The sequence below is a fragment of the Geospiza fortis genome, unplaced genomic scaffold (assembly GCF_000277835.1).
Source record: "Geospiza fortis unplaced genomic scaffold, GeoFor_1.0 scaffold61, whole genome shotgun sequence".
Taxonomy (NCBI): domain Eukaryota; kingdom Metazoa; phylum Chordata; class Aves; order Passeriformes; family Thraupidae; genus Geospiza; species Geospiza fortis.
The window spans coordinates 1,994,426-2,011,581 of NW_005054430.1; the positions used below are offsets into that span (position 1 = coordinate 1,994,426).

Genomic DNA, 17,156 nt, shown 5'->3' on the forward strand with positions numbered 1-17,156 from the left:
GGCGGGGGAGCCGGATCCCCATCCCTGTCCGGGGGGATGTCCGGAGGGATGTCCAGGGGGATGTCCGGATGGCCAGGGGGATGTCCGGGGGGATGTCCGGAGGAATGTCCATAGGGATGTCCAGGGGGATGTCCAGGGGGATGTCCGGAGGGATGTCCAGGGGGATGTCCATGGGGATGTCCAGGGGGATGTCCATAGGGATGTCCAGGGGGATGTCTGGAGGGACGTCCATGGGGATGTCCAGGAGGGACGTCCATGGGGATGTCCAGGAGGATGTCCATAGGGATGTCCGGAGGGATGTCCAGGGGGATGTCCATGGGGATGTCCAGCGCTCCAGGGGCGCATCCCAGCGGAGGTGGGCGTGGGAAGGATGTTGGGAGTCTCCAGGTGGGTGTGGAGGGGTTGACGTGCTCTGGCCTTGGGCATCCTGCTCCTTTCCCTGCTCCTTTCCCTGCTCCTTCTATTCCCTGCTCCATTCCCACTTCCTTTCCCTGCTCCTTCCCTGATCAATTCCTGCTCCTTTCCTTGATCAATTCCTGATCAATTCCCAGCCCCTTTCCCTGCTCCTGCTCCCTTTCCTGCTCCTCTCCCTGTTCCTCCTACTCCTCTTCCTGATCCTCATCCTCTGCCTGCTCCTCTCCCTGCTCCCGCTCCTTTTCCTGATCCTCTCTCTTTTCCTTTCCTTGCTCCATTCCCAGTTCCATTTCCAGCTCCTTTCCTTGCTCCTTTCCCTGCCCCATTCCCATTCCCTCAATTCCTGATCCATTCCCAGCTCCTCTCCCTGCTCATTTTCATGCTCCTTCCATTCCCTATTCCACTCCCTGCTCCTTTCCCAGTTCCATCCCCTGCTCTATTCCCAGTTTCATTCCCTGCTCCTTTCCCTGCTCCATTCCCTGATCAATTCCTGATCCATTCCCAGCTCCTCTCCCTGCTCATTTTCATGCTCCTTCCATTCCCTATTCCACTCCCTGCTCCTTTCCCAGTTCCATCCCCTGCTCTATTCCCAGTTTCATTCCCTGCTCCTTTCCCTGCTCCATTCCCTGATCAATTCCTGATCCATTCCCAGCTCCTCTCCCTGCTCATTTTCATGCTCCTTCCATTCCCTATTCCACTCCCTGCTCCTTTCCCAGTTCCATCCCCTGCTCTATTCCCAGTTTCATTCCCTGCTCCTTTCCCTGCTCCATTCCCTGATCAATTCCTGATCCATTCCCAGCTCCTCTCCCTGCTCATTTTCATGCTCCTTCCATTCCCTATTCCACTCCCTGCTCCTTTCCCAGTTCCATCCCCTGCTCTATTCCCAGTTTCATTCCCTGCTCCTTTCCCTGCTCCATTCCCTGCTCCATTCCCTAATCCTTTTCCTGCTCCGCTCCCTGTTCCTTACCCTGCTCCTTCTCCTCCTGCTCCTCTCCTCGCTTTCCTCACTCCTTTCCATGCTCCTCTCCCTGCTCTGTTCCCAGCTCCTCTCCCTGATTCATTCCCTGCTCCCTTCCCTGCTCCATTCCCTGATCAATTCCCTGTTCCCGATCCTTTTCCTGCTCCTCTCCCTGCTCCTCTCCCTCCTGCTCCTCTTCCTGATCCTCATCCTCTGCCTGCTCCTCTCCCGGCTCCTGCTCCTTTTCCTGATCCCCTCTCTTCTTCTGTTCCTTTCCCTGCTCCTTTCCCTGCTCCGTTCTCTGCTCCTTTCCCAGATCAATTCCCTGCTCCTGGATCCTTTTCCTGCTCCTTTTCCTTCTCCTCTCCCTGTTTCATCCTACTCCTCTTCCTGATCCTCATCCTTTCCCTGCTCCATTCTCTGATCAATTCCTGCTCCATTCCCAGCTCCATTCCCTGCTCCTCTCCTTCCTCTCCCATTCCCTCATCCCACTCCTCTCCCCCCTTTCCCACACCCGGCAGTCCCAGGTTTTGATTTCTCATCTCCGGGCAGATCCCAAACCCTGCCAGGTGAGCTCCAGGTGAGCTCCAGGGAGAGCTCTGGAATTCCGGGAGAGCTCCAGGTGAGCTCCAGAAGAGCTCTGGAATTCCAGGAGAGCTCCAGGTGAGCTCCAGGAGAGCTCTGGAATTCCGGGAGAGCTCCGGAAGAGCTCTGTGAGAATTCCAGATGAGCTCCAGGTGAGCTCTGGCAGAGCTCTGGGATTCCGGGAGAGCTCCAGGTGAGCTCCAGGAGAGCTCTGGAATTCCAGAAGAGTTCCAGGTGAGCTCTGGAATTCCGGGAGAGCTCCAGGAGTGCTTCAGGAGAATTCCAAGAGAACTCCAGGAGAATTCCAAGAGAACTCCAGGAGAATTCCAGGATAGCTCCAGGAGATCTCCAGGGTTGCTCCGTCCCCCCCACCCCACTGCCACTCCCGCATTTCCTGCTGCTTTCCCATCCCGCTCCACATCCCCAGGTTCCCTGAAATCCTCTCCACTCCCACCATTCCCTGCTTCCCGCTGCCAGAATTCCTTGTTTTCCCCAGCCCTCGTGGCCACCTGGGATGTCCCCAGGACTCCCTGGCAGGGGCGGGAGCCGATCCCACTCCATCCCTCCCCTTTCCCGGATCCGGTGGCACTTTGTCCCTGGATGTCCCTGGAGCAGCCACGTGGCCATGGAGAGATCCCAAATCCAGGAAAACTTTGGAGCATCCCTGGGCTCGCTCAGAGACCATCGGTGCTGCCCCAGCTTCCAAGGGAATTTGGGATTTTCCATGTGGGAATGTGGCACCCTGGAGCCTCAGCAGGATCCCACATTACCCCTGGTTTTCCATGCTTTCCCTGCTTTTCCTGTTTTCCTTATTTTTCCATCATTTCCTTCATTCTCCATGCTCTCCACAGTATTCCATGTTCTCCCTCTTTTCCATGTTCTCCCTGGTTTTTCCATGCCCTTCCTGGTTTTCCATTCCTTCTGGTTTTTCATGCTCTTCCTGGTTTTCCAAGCTCTCCCTGTTTTCCATGCTCTCCTTGGTTTTTCCATGCCCTCCCTCTTTTTTAATTCCTTCTGGTTTTCCCTTGTTTTCCTTGGTTTTTCCATGCTCTCCCTGTTTTCTGTGATCTCCACGGATTTCCATGCTCTCTCTGGTTTTCCATGCTCTCACTTTTTCCATACCTTCCGGTTTTCCATGCTCTCCTTGATTTCCCAAGCTCTCCATGGTTTTCCATCCGCTCCCTGTTTTCCATGCTCTTCTTGGTTTTCCACGCTCATCCTGGTTTTCCAAGCTCTCCCTGTTTTCCGTGCCCTCCCTCTTTATTAATTCCTTCTGGTTTTTCCAAGCCCTCAATGGTTTTCCATGTTCTTCTTGGCTTTTCCCTGCACTTCCTGGTTTTCCATTCCTTCTGGTTTTCCAAGGTCTCCATGGTTTTCCATCCCCTCCCTGTATTCCATGCCCTTCCTGCTTTTCTTCTCTTTTAATTCCTTCTGGTTTTTCCAAGCCCTCCTTGGTTTTTCCAAGCTCTCCATTTCCCCCCCTGCTCTCCCTGTTTTCCATACCATCCCTGGAATTCCATTCCCTCTGGTTTTCCATGCCCTTCCCAGCTGTCCATGTCTTTCCTTGCTCCTCCTTGGAGCCAGACCCCGCGGGATCAGATCCCAGAATTCCCAGATTGGGTCAGCTGGGATTTATTTTATCCCGAGCCTCCGCCTGGATTCCCACCCTGGAATTCCCACCCTTGATTCCTGGCATTTCCAGACCGTCATTCCCAATCCAAGGCTCTTTTTTGGTGGGAATTCTTGGGAGCAGAGCCAGACTGGCTCCTTTTTCCCACTTTTCCCCCATCCCAGATCCTGGGGTTTCTCCGTCCATCCTCCCAGCAATTCCCAGTTTTCCTGGAGAGGGATTGGGAGCAGCAATCCCAGAGAAGGATCTGGAGGCCGTTCCAGCTCTGATCCCACAATTCCCATGAGTTTTTCCGGGAATTGTACCACTCATTCCTATGGATCCAAGGAATGGGCTGAAGCCATTCCAGGGAAAACAGGGGATCCGTCCTCTTCCCATCCTTCACTCCAGGTTTTCCTGTGGATCAGCATTCCCAGGATTCGGCCTGGAGCCGCTCTCCTTCCCAAGGAACAGCCAGGTAAAGAGATATTCCCAAAAAAGCTCTGCCGGGTGCTTCCCACCCCGTTTTCCATGGATCCCAAACACCCCCTGTGCCCTTCCCGACCCTTTCCCCACCATTCCAATCCCCTTGGAGCAGCAGATTCCCAGCAGGATGCTCCAGGATCCCTCCCGTGCCGAAATCCATGGGCTTGGATGCAGGGAATTGCCCTGGGAGCTTTTCCATGGCTTGGGATGGAATTCCAGCCGATCCTGCTCCCACTCTGGCTTCCCTGGATCCATGAGGATCCATGAGGGATGATCCCAGCCTTGGGATAAATCCCAAATCCCGGCTCGGAGGGACGTTCCCCGTGGATAAAGGCTGGAATTCCCAGGTGCCCTGCCCAAATCCCACATCCCAGGCCGGATCCCGCATGCCAGAGGCCGGGAATTGTGGGAAGAGCCGGGAATGGGGGCGGGAATTGTTCCATGCCGTTGATTCTGTGTTTTGTTTCCCGTTCCAAGCCTCCATGCGGAGAAGGAAAGGGGGTGAGTGTGAAACCGAAATTCCCGGGATTCCGCCCCTTCCCGCCAGCTCCCGCTGGGATCCCATGGGATCCAGGCTGGGGGGGAGATCCCGGCATCCCGAGGGTCACTGTTCCTGCAGCGTCTCAGGGAATTCAGCCGGGAATTTGGGGATTTGGGATCGGCTCCGGTGGTGTCCAGGAGCCGCTCCAGTAGGAATTGGAACGCCTGGAATTGGAACGCCGGGAATTGGAATGCCGGGAATTGGAGTGCCAGGAATTATGGGGCCGGGAGTTGGAACGGCCGTGTGGGATTCCGCTGGGCGTGGGCAGACTGATCCTGTATCCCAAAATTCCCAACCCTGCCATTCCCAGGTGTGATCCCTGCTCTGGGTTTTCCCCATGTTCCGTGTGGGATCCTCGGGAATGACGGTGTCCAGCTTTATCCCAAACAGCCAAAGCCTCTCCTGGCAAATCCAGGGAGTTTATCCCACTATTCCTGGCGGATCCATGCGGTTTATACCGTTATTCCTGGCAGTTCCGTGCAGTTTATCCCGTTATTCCTGGCAGTTCCAGGTGGTTTATCCAATTATTCCTGGCAGATCCATGTGGATTATGCCGCTGTTCCCACCCTGAGGATGTGCCGGGAATGTCGCGTGAGGGCCACAGAAAAACCAGGAAGTTTTTGGTGGAAAGGTTGGATCCGGATGGGATTGAAGGTCCCTTCACACCCAACCCCTCCTGGGATTTTCTGACCCAGGATTTTCTGTCCTGGTGGTTCCCACTCCGTGTTCCCCATGGAGCTGGGAATGTGGGATCAGCGGGGATCCAGTGGGGATAGGACAGGGAAAAAGCCGAGTGGGAATTACCATGGGAAGGGTCTGAGGGATCTTCCCTGGATCAGGCAGATCCAGAGGGGGCTGCACGAGGATCCCTGGATCAGGAAGATCAACTGGAGATTCCCAAGGATTGGAGATGGATCCAGGATGCTTTTCTTCCAGAAAAGATTCCAGGGAGAGCTTCCAGCACATTGCAGGGCCTGCAGGGGCTCCAGGAGAGCTGCAGAGGGACTGGGGCCAAGGCCTGCAGGGACAGCCCCCAGGGAATGGCTCCCAGTGCCAGAGGGCAGGCATGGATGGCATCTTGGCAATGAGGAATTCCTGGCTGGGCTGGGATTGCCAGAGCAGCTGGGGCTGCCCCTGCATCCCTGGCAGTGCCCAAGGAAAGGTTGGAGAAATTTGGGATCATGGCAAGGCGTCCCATGGAATGGGATGAGCTTTAACGCCCTTCCTACCCGAACCAGTCCATGATTCCATGTCCCACAATTCCGTGGAAGGCCCGAGGACCAGCCTGGCTTCAGGAGAATCCCAGGGCTACAATTCCCACCTGGACACAGGTGGAGCTGCCCAGTCCCTCTCCCAGGGCAGAAATTTGGGATGTGGATCCAGCTGGATCTGGGAAGAGCCATCAGGTGGAGGTGACAGGGAGCCAATGGCCCCAACTTCCCATTCCAGTTGGGAATTCCGTAGGCTTGGCTCAGGCGGGATCCATGGAAATTAATCCATGTCCACCTCCTACCTTTTTCCATATCTAGAGGATCAGGATTCCAGCTGGAATTATTCCCAAGGGAATGAAACCACTGGGACACGTCCAGGCACAGCTTGGTGTTCCCAAGGGATGAAAGTGCCAGGGTGGATCCTGGAGCTGGGAATTCCAGTCCCACTCCCCATTCCCTGAGCTCGGACATGGCCGTGGTGGCTCTGCTGATATTCCTGAAATCCGTGGGCACCAAATCCTGCCCCGGACATGGAAAGTTGGGATCATTGAGAGAGTCCATTCCGGCTGGGAATATCTCAGTTTATCCCAAACATTGGATGTGCTGGAGCCATGTGGATCCCATGGACATCTCCATGTCCTGGGATTCCCTGGATCTCCCACCTGCCTGGCAGGACTCGGCTGATCCCAAATACCTAAAATTTGGGACAAACTCACTGGTTAGTGTCAGACAGAGAATTCCTTGGAATGCAGGGTGGGACAGCACCCACGGAATTCCCCGGCTGAGCGGGATCAGCCCCCACAAATCCATGGAAAACCACTGGGTGGGGAGAGGAGCAGCGGGGACGATCCCCCCCGTTCTCTGGGATGAGCTGTGGGAAGGGAGCGATGCCGGGGCTGAGCCCCGGGATCAGCCGGTTCTCCTTGGATTCCAGAGAAGCTGGATGAGATCCTGGCGGCCGCGGAGCCGGCGCTGCGGGCGGAGCTGGTGGAGGCCGATTCCAGGGCGGCCACGGTGAAACAGCGCCCGACCAGCCGGAGGATCACCCCTGCGGAGATCAGTGTGAGACAGCGGGAATTCCGCGGGAATGGGATGGGAATGGGATGGGAATGGGATGGGAATGGGATGGGAGGGTCACCCCTACCGAGATCAGTGTGAGACAGCGGGAATTCCGCGGGAATGGGGGTGTGGGATGTGGGGATGGGATGGGAATGGGATGGGAGGGTCCCCCCTACCGAGATCAGTGTGAGACAGCGGGAATTCCACGGGAATGGGATGGGAGTGGGATGGGAATGAGATGGCAATGGGATGGGAGTGGGATGGGAGAGAACTGGAGCATCATCCCTGCGGAGATATGTGTGAGCCAGCGGGAATTCTGCAGGAATGGGGGTGTGGAATATGGGAATGGGATGGGAGAGAGCCAGAGGATCACCCTTGTGGAGATCAGTGTGAGCCTGCGGGAATTCCACGGGAATGGGGTATGGAATGTGGGAATGGGATGGGAATGGGATAGGAGGGTCACCCGTGTGGAGATCAGTGTGAGACAATGGGAATTCCAAAGGAATGGGATGGGAAGACCATCCCTGTGGAGATCAGTGTGAGCCAGTGGGAATTCCACAGGAATGGGATGGGAATGGGATGGGAAGATCACCCGTGCAGAGATCAGTGTGAGCCAGCGGGAATTCCCTGGGAATGGGGGTGTGGAATGTGGGAATAGGATGGGAGGGAGCCTCAGGATCACCCCAGCAGAGATCAGTGTGAGCCAGCGGGAATTGGGGATTGGAATTCCCAGAACAGAGAGTGGAATTCCCAAGGAAGGAAGGAGAGGGACAGGAGCACATGGAAAGGGATGGGAAGGATCCGGAGGATCTCACTGAGGAGATCAGTGTGGGCCAGAGGGAATCCCACCAGGAATGGGGGCCTGGAATGAGGGAGAGGGGTGAGAGGGAATGGGGAGTGGCATTCCCAGGAATGGGGAATGGCATTCCCGGGAATGGAAGGAGAGGGAAGGGAGCCCACGGAGGAGGATGGGAGGGAATGGGGTGCCAAGAGGAGCTGGTTCAGGAGTAGAATTCCCAGGAATGCAGAGCCTGGGAGACCCCGATCCACAGTGGGGCTCAACGCTCCCTCAGCTCCCCAGGATCCCCATCCAGGACTGGGAATCCGCATGGATTTCCCAGGGAAGGCTGGAAGAGCAGCTCGGGAGGAGCCTGGAGAGCCGGGCTGGGTGCGGGGATGGAATTCTGCCAGAATCTGAGGGGAAGCACGGAGGGAGGAGGAGGAGGAGGAGGCTCAGGATTGTGCCGGGAATGCTGCGGGGGGGAGGCAGCTCCAGGAAAAGCGGGACAGGAGCTCCCGGAGCCATCCTCACCAGATTCCCACCTGGAGCAGGCAGAGAGATGGGATGGGACCCAGGGAATCATCCCAGTGTTTGGAATTCCACTGGGTGGAGCAGCAGGAAGGTGGAGGCGAGGAGGGTCCATCCCGTTGGGAACAGCTCCCATTTTCCATCAGTTGGAAGTTCAGGGGGGAATGTCGGGTCCTTCCAGCAGCACCCGAACTGGGAATTCCCTGTTTTTCCCTTCCAGTCCCTGTTTGAGCGCCAGGGAATGGCACATCCCGGGGTCCTGGCGGGAACGGAGAAGCCCCACGTGTCCCTCCGGAAGGGAATTCCACGGACCAAGTCAGTAGGTGAGGAAAAACCCGGGAGAATCCCTTGGGAATGAGGAGGGAGGGTCCCTGGGGGGTGTGGAGTGGGCGGGAAAGGCTCGGCCCTTCCCAGGTCGCTCCAGCTCTTGGATTTTGGAGTATTCCATGGAATTCCATGGAATTCCAGCTTGGAGGGATGCCTGGTCCTGCTCAGGGCAGAAGGTGGGACTGGAGAATTCCAGGAGAGAATTTTGGGAGGGAATTCCAGGAATTCCTGGATCGTCTCTGCCAAGGGCAGGGGCGCTCTGCCACCCCCAGTGTTGGCACTGGGCATTCCCAGCGGGAATGACACCTCTGGAATTGGGAATGTTGGGGCTTAGGAGGAGCAGGACGAGGTCTGGAGGAGGTGCCTGGATGTAGGGGATCCTTGAGCTTATCCCAAAAGACTTATGGAGTCTCCAAGCCCAAAACCACTTGTGGGGGATCCTTAACCTTGTTCCTAAAGATTTATGGAGTCTCCAAACCCAAAACTGTCTGTGGTGGATCCTTGAGCTCATCCCAAAAGATTTATGGAGTCTCCAAACCCAAAGCCATCTCTGGTGGGCTCTTGATTCTGTTCTCAAAGATTTCTGGTGCCACCAAACCCAAAATCCATCTGTGGGAAGTCCTTGACCCCATTCCAGAAGGGGTTTGGTGCCACCAAACCCAAACCTGGCTATGGGGGATCCTTGATCGTGTTCCTCCAGATTTCTGGTGCCACCAAACCCAGAATGCCTGTGGTGGCTCCTTGACCTTATCCCAAAATATTTATGGTACGTCTAAACACAAAGTCCATCTGTGGGATGTCCTGGACCTTGTCCTGAAGGTTTATGGCGCCAGCAACCCCAAACCAGCTGTGGTGGGTCCTGGACCTTGTCCCTAAAGATTTCTGGAGTCTCCAATTCCAAAACCACCTCCAGTGTGTTCTTGATTCTGTTCCCAAAGATTGATGGTGCCACCAATCCCAAAATCCATCTGTGGTGGTTTCTGGACCTTGTCCCAAGGGTTTATGGTGCCACTGAATCCAAAAACCACCTGTGGTGGGTCCTGGACCTTGTCCCTAAATATTTATGGAGTCTCCAAACCCAAAGCCATCACTGGTGGGTCCTGGACCTTGTCCCTAAAGATTTATGGTGCCACCGAACCCAAAACCAGCTGTGGTGGCTCCCTTACCCCCTGTTTCCAAAGATTTCTGATGCCACCAAACCCAAACCTGGCTAAGGGGGATCTTTGATCATGTTCCTCAGGATTTCTGGTACCACCAAACCCAGAATGCCTGTGGTGGATCCTTGACCTTATCCCAAAATATTTATGGTGTCTCTAAACACAAAATCCATCTGTGGGATGTCCTGAACCTTGTCCCGAAGGTTTATGGTGCCACCAACCCCAAACCAACTGTGGTGGGTCCTTGAGCTTATCTCAAAACATTCATGAAGTCTCCAAATCCAAAACCATCTCTGGTGGGTTCTTGATTCTGTTCCCGAAGATTGATGGTGCCACCAATCCCAAAATCCATCTGTGGGATGTCCTGAACCTTGTCCTGAAGGTTTATGGTGCCACCAACCCCAAACCAACTGTGGTGGGTCCTTGAGCTTATCTCAAAACATTCATGAAGTCTCCAAATCCAAAACCATCTCTGGTGGATCCTTGAGCTTATCCCAAAACATTTATGGAGTCTCCAAACCCAAACCATCTCTGGTGGATCCTTGAGCTTTATGGAGTCTCCAAACCCAAAGCCATCACTGGTGGGTCCTGGACCTTGTCCCTAAAGATTTATGGTGCCACCGAACCCAAAACCAGCTGTGGTGGCTCCTTGACCCTGTCCAAAAAGGTTTTTGGTACCACCTAACCCCAAAATCCAGCTGTGGTGGTTCCACCCAAAATGTTTGTGGTGTCACCAAACCCTGACTTGGCTGTGGGGTGTCCTTGGCCTTGTCCCTAAAGATTTATGGTGTCACCAACCCCAGAGCTTTCAGTGGTGGTTCCTTGACCTTGTCCCTAAAGGTTTCTGGTGCCACCAATCCCAAAATCCATCTGTGGGAAGTCCTTGACCACATTCCAGGAGATTTTGGGTGCCACCAATCCCAAAATCCATCTGTGGGAAGTCCTTGACCCCGTTCCAGAAGGTTTTTGGTGCCACCAATCCCAAACCTGGTTGTGGTGGATCCTGGACCTTGTCCCTAAAGGTTTTTGGTGCCACCAATCCCAAAATCCGTCTGTGGGAAGTCCTTGACCCCGTTCCAGAAGGTTTTTGGTGCCACCAAACCCAAACCTGGCTGGTTTGGCTCCTTGGATCCTAAAATATAAAGGAAATTTGGGAGTTTCAGGGATTGTGTTGGTGCAGCTGTTCCTGTGCTGGGAATTCCTTGCTGAAGACATTCCTGAGGCTCGGGAAGAGCTGGGGTAAAACGGGATGGTTTGTGTGGGATGTGAGGATGGATCCATGTGTGCACGTGGAGAAATCCCATCCCGGCATCCCGAACCCGCAGTGTCCAGCAGGGAACCGGGAGTTTTCTCCTGGTTTATCCCATATTTTGGTCTTGGACGTGGATCCCGCCCTGGTGCCGTTGGAATGAGGAGGATCCAGGAGATTCCCAAAGGGTGTCAGCATTTTCTGGGTGAGAATGTTTGGGAAGAAGCTTTGGAAATCTGTTGAAGGGCCGGACTGCTGTGAAGAGCCGGGAATGGTTTGGAAAAGGATCTGGAGTGGAAATGGTGGCGTTATCCAGGATGGATCATCCGCTGGGAATGCATCCATGGAATTGTCCAAGGGCTGGGAGAGCTGGGAATGTTCCCCTGGAGAAGGGAGGGATCCAGGGAGAGCTTCCAGCACATTGCAGGGCCTGCAGGGGCTCCAGGAGAGCTGCAGAGGGACTGGGGCCAAGGCCTGCAGGGACAGCACCCAGGGAATGGCTCCCAGTGCCAGAGGGCAGGCATGGATGGCATCTTGGCAATGAGGAATTCCTGGCTGGGCTGGGATTGCCAGAGCAGCTGGGGCTGCCCCTGCATCCCTGCAATGGCCAAGGCCAGGCTGGACACTGGGGCTGGAGCAGCCTGGGATCTTGGGAAGTGTCCAGGGGTTGGAAGTGGATGGGCTTTGAGGTCCTTCCAACCCAAACCACACCAGGATTGGGGAATGGTGGGATCCTTGCCCATGGAATGCCGGCAGTGCCTCGGGAAGGGCCCTGAGCCCCCCAGGGATCCGTGCAGGGAGAGCCCGGGAAAAGTGGGATGTGCCCCGGGCTGGGGGCCAGGACAGCTCTGCTGGGATCGGGGCAGGGATCGGGAATGTCCTTGTGGCGCTGCCCAGCTCCTGCCAGGAGCCAGCGGGGATCGGGATCTGCTCCAGGGAACGAGCCCCGGGAAAAGAGGGAGCGGCCTCAGCCTGGGCCAGGGCAGGTTTGGATTGGAGATTTGGGAATTTCTCCATGGAAAGGAGCCTCCAGCTATCCCAAATCCCTCCGGGCTTTGTTTTCCTCCTTCTCCTGTCAGGACAAGCAGGAGTGGGAATGTCCCAGGTCTCCTCCCAGCTTTCCATGGAGACAGAGCCTGAAATCCTCAGTGCGGAGAAAATCAGGATCAGCCAAAAAAATCCAGGGAAAAATCCCACCCAGGAGCACCAGATCCATCCCCACAGCGGGACAACCCCTGGAATGCAGGGGACCCACCCCAAAACCCGAAGCAGCTCCCGGAAGAAACCATTCCCGTGGAATTCCAGGAAAACGGGGATGGAAAAGAGGCGGAGAGGGAGGAATCGGGTGGGAATGGGGCTGGAATTAGAAGTCCTTGAGCTGTCATTCCACACCCACGGCCGGGAGCTGCGCAGTCACTTGATTCCCGGGGAAAAATCCCTGCACGGGCGAGGAAGGAGATGGAAAAGCAGCACTCGGATGGGGTTTTTTTGGGAATAAATATTCCCTGGCATTTGCGTGTTCCAGCAGCACTGCAGATTCCCAGGGAGAAAAGATCAAAAAGATTCCAGGGGGGAAAAAATTCCCTGGTATAAAAGTGGTTAACCTCCAGCTGGCTGGAATAAAATGAGAGAGAAAGGATCAAAAAGATTCCCAGGGGGAAAAAAAATCCCAGGATAAAGGTGGTTAACCCCCGGCTGGCTGGAATAAAAAGAGGGAAAAAAGATCAAAGAAATTCCAGGAAAAAAGCCCGGGATAAAGGTGGTTAACCCCCAGATGGCTGGAATAAAAGGTGGGAGAAAATATCAAAAAAGAGTCCTGGAAAAATTCCCTGAATAAAAAGCGAGGATGGGAGGAAAATGTGAAAAAAAAAAAAAAAAAAAAGCGGGATGGGAGGAATATTTGGAGGAAAAAGGGAAGGAGTGGGGGGAAGGGGAGGGGAGATAATTCCTGTCAGACTTCCAAGATTTCTGCCAACGCCATCTGCTCCGGCAGCGGAGTTAAAAACACTCCGGAGACTGCGGAGCTGCCATGGCTCCCGGAGAGAATTCCAGAGGGTGGAGCCGCTGCCTGTGGAGCGATGGGAGGGATTTGTGACCCCTCGGGATCATCGGGAATACTGGGGGGAGCTGGGAAGTGCCCTGGCGTTAAAATGATGTCCGGGATGGAATCCTGGAATGGTTTGGGTGGGGAGGATCCTCGAGATTCCCAAATTCCACCCCATTCCAAGGGCAGGGACACCTCCCGCTATCCCAGGGTGCTCCAGCCTGGCCTGGGACACTTGGAGGGATTTGTGACCCCTCGGGATCATCGGGAATACTGGGGGGAGCTGGGAAGTGCCCTGGCGTTAAAATGATGTCCGGGATGGAATCCTGGAATGGTTTGGGTGGGGAGGATCCTCGAGATTCCCAAATTCCACCCCATTCCAAGGGCAGGGACACCTCCCGCTATCCCAGGGTGCTCCAGCCTGGCCTGGGACACTTCCAGGGATCCAGGGGCAGCCACAGCTGCTCTGGGAATCCTGGGCCAATCCCAGGTGCCAGAGAATGGATATTCCCACCCCTGGACACCAAAAATTGGAGATTCCCATCCCTGGATGCCACGGGACAGAAATTCCCATGCTTGGGCTCCAGAGGATGGAGATTCCCTGGGCTCCATAGGGTGGAAATTCCCATCCCTGGATACTGTAGGATGAAGATTCCCAATCTTGGATGGAAATCTTCATCCCTGGACACAACAGGACAGAGATTCCCTTTCCTGGACACGAAAGGATGGAAATTCCCATCCCTGGTTACCAAAAATTGGAGATTCCAATTCCTGGGTACCAGAGGACAGAAATTCCCATCCCTGGATCCCATAGGACAAAGATTCCCATCCCTGGGCTCCAGAGGATGGAAATTCCCATCCCTGGGCTCCAGAGGATGCGGATTCCCTCCCATTTCCCACGCCAGTATTCACACCCTCCTGCTCCAGGTCTTTTTTTTGGTATTCGCTCCCTCATCCCAGCCTTATCCATCACTAAGGAATGCATGGAATGAGGTTTTCCAGGGATTTGGGCTGTTATGGCAACGGCCCAGGAGCTTTCATGGCGAGGCTTTGTGTTTTCCTGGGAGATTAATTCCATGGAATGGCTCCAGGGGTTGCCAGGCTACGCTGGGAGCGCCATTCCCATTCCAGGGAATGCCGCGAGTTGGTCCTTACTGGTCCTTACTGGTGGCTCAGTTTGGATTCCAGCTCTTTATTCCCGAGCTCTGGAATTTGATCCCAGCGATGTCCCGGTGTTCCGTGGGAAGAGCAGGAGTCTCCCATGGCCCGGGGTGGGGTTTGAGGGGAGCAGAATTCCATGGAAAACAGCAAAGGGAGGGGTTGGTTTGGGATTAAAAATTCCTGGGAACGGGAGGACTTTTGGGACTTTTCCCGGAGGATATTCCCACTTTTCTCCCATCCCTCCTGAGAGCCTGGAGCAGCTCCCAAAATTCCGGATTCACCGGGAAGTCGAAGGCTTGGACACCCTGTGCTTTCGTGGGACACAGGGAGCAGGGATTGAGATCCAGGGGTGAATCGTGGAATCCTGGGATGGTTTGGGGACCTTAATCCCATCCCATTCCCACCCCTTCCATGGGCAGGGACACATCCCACATCCCGGATTTCTCCAGCCCGGCCTTGGACACTTCCCGGGATCCAGGGGCAGCCACAGCTTCTCTGGGAATTCTGTCCCAGAGCTGGATGTTCTGGATCTGCTCCCTTCTAGGGATCTTTGAGGATCCTTTAGGGATCTTTTCCAAGGACAAATTCCCTTGGGAATTCCAGGAGCACCTCCAGGCTCCAGGTGCTGCAGGGGTGGGGCCCGATCCCAAAATTCTCCACCCCTGATCCTGCCCCCAGCATTCCAGGCTGCTCCTAGGGGATTGCTGGTGGCTTTTGTTCCCTGCTGGAGATTCCCAGGCAGAATTCCATGAAAAGAAAATGAAGCTCGGCTCTGGAGCATCCATGCTGGGAATAAACAGATCCTGCTTTTCCGTGCTTCTTGAAACTCCCGGGAGGAATTCCCTCCTCTCCCAAGGTTCTGTAGGAATTTGGCAGCAGCAGCCAGGATGGGGGGGAGGATTTGGGCAGGAAGAGACAAAAACAGCCCCGGAATTTGGGGAAAAACCTTTCCTGAACCCAGCGACTCCGCTGGAATTCCAAAGGATCCGCTGGGAGCGGCTCAGTGGAGAAGGACCTGCTGGAAAATTTTGTCCCTGAGGCCAGCGGGATCTTGGGATGGATTGGGAAGAGCATTCCCCGTAGGACAGGGAGCGCTGGATCCAGGTCTGGGATCCTCGGGACAAGAGGGACATGGAGCTCCTGGAGCAGATCCTGGAGGGATGGGAAGATGAGGGAGGGACAGGACATGGAATTGTTGGAGCAAGCCCAGAGGAGGAACCAGGATGATCCAAGCCTGGGAAAATTGGGATTGTCCAGCCTGGAGAAGGGAAAAAGGGAAAAATCCAGGGTGACCCAACTGCGACCTTCCAGGACCTGCAGGAGCTCCAGGAATGGCTCCCACTGCCAAAGGGCAGGCATGGATGGGATCTTGGCAATGAGGAATTCCTGGCTGGGCTGGGATTGCCAGAGCAGCTGGGGCTGCCCCTGCATCCCTGGCAGTGCCCAGGGCCAGGCTGGGCACTGGGGCTGGAGCACCTGGGATGGTGGGATTGGAATGGGATGGGGTTGGGATGGGCTTTGAGTTCCCTTCCCACCCAAACCATTCCATGATTTTTCCATGGGAAGGACATCCAGACTCTGGAGGCTGTGGAATCTCCTTCCCTGGAGATATTCCCGATCCAGCCAGGGACACATCCCTGAGGAACATTCCCAACGTTATCTCCAATGGTTCCTCCCCCATTCCATGGTGGCTCCGAGCCCCTTTTTCCAAGGAACCCTGCAGAGATCCAGGGAGCAATTCCGCTCCCTGGACCTGGGAGCAGAGCCGCTGCCAAGGCGACACCCAAGGTGACTCAGCCACCCCTCCTGGGAATGGCTGGAAAACCAAGGGATGATCTGGGAATGATCCCATGGCTGCAGCTCGGCCACTGCCACAGGGAGCTGCTCCAGGCCCGGAATGCCGGGTGGGAATGAGCATGGAATTCCAGGCATGTGCTCTTCCGTAGTGTCCCTTCTGCTTGGCAGTTCCTTGGATATAGTTTCCCATGGTGTTCCCTGCATTTGGCAATTCCTTGGATGTGGTTTTCCAGAGCATTCCCTGCCCTTGGATGTGGTTTTCCATGGTGCTCCCTGCCCATCGCAATTCCTTGGGTGTTGTTTTCTGTAGTATTCCCTGCATTTGGCAATTCCTTGGATGTGGTTTTCCATAGCATTCCCTGCATTTGGCAGTTCCTTGGATGTGGTTTTCCATAGCATTCCCTGCATTTGACAATTCCTTGGACTTGGTTTTCTATAGTATTCCTTACCTTTGGCAATTCCTCGGATGTGATTTTCCACAGTGTCCCCTGCGCTTGGCAATTCCTGGGACGTGGTTTTCCATAGTGTTCCCTGAACTTGGCAATTCCTGGGATGTGGCTTTTCCATGGTATTCCCTGCATTTGGCAATTCCTTGGATTTGGTTTTCCATAGCGTCCCCTCCTCATTTAGGGAAAAATGGAGGAGGTTAGATCCAAGGACTGGATGTCCCAGTGTCACCCCTGATCCGTCAGCCATTCCCAGGACATTCCAGAGGGAAAATCCTGCTTTCCCACTGGATTTCCTGCCCAGCTCCCCTATTCCGTGTCCTGGGACATTCCAGGCCCAGGGATGGTGCTCAGAGCTTCCCAAATATCCCTGTGTCACCTCCCAGCCATTCCCGGAAATCTCAGAAAGGCAGGACTGGGGTTTATTTTGGGATCCTCCTGCTGCTCCCAGAACATTCCACGGCTCCATCTAGTGCAGGTTCCCAGATTCCCAAGGAAAAAAGGGGCAAGGACAGGATCATTCTCCCAAATTCCCCCCACTGGTCTCGGCTCCGGGATTTCAAAAAGCTTGGGAAAGGCACATTTTCCATGGCTTTGTCCAGGCTCCCTTTGAACCCGTTCCGTGCTGCCGGTTCTTTATTCCCACGGCACATCCCCAATTCCCAAAAATAGCCCAGTTTCCAGCACGACCAACAGCATGGGATGGAATTTCAGTGCCAAATTCCTCCCTTTTGTCCCCATTGGATTCTGCCTCGGGTGGAATCGCTGACGGATTCCGGGCGGAGCTGCCGGAGCCTCTCGGT

At 55.1% G+C, this 17,156-nt stretch overlaps 1 protein-coding gene across 1 annotated transcript in view; it reads left to right on the forward strand.

Annotated features, from left to right (window-relative positions):
- The window catches only part of LOC106631950 (SH3 and multiple ankyrin repeat domains protein 3-like), a 136,628-nt gene that overhangs the window by 114,887 nt on the left and 4,585 nt on the right, over positions 1 to 17,156 (forward strand). Inside the window, 3 exon segments of the mRNA XM_031061906.1 lie at positions 4,530 to 4,553; positions 6,739 to 6,866; positions 8,393 to 8,495. Coding sequence (XP_030917766.1) covers positions 4,530 to 4,553; positions 6,739 to 6,866; positions 8,393 to 8,495 — 255 coding nt within the window.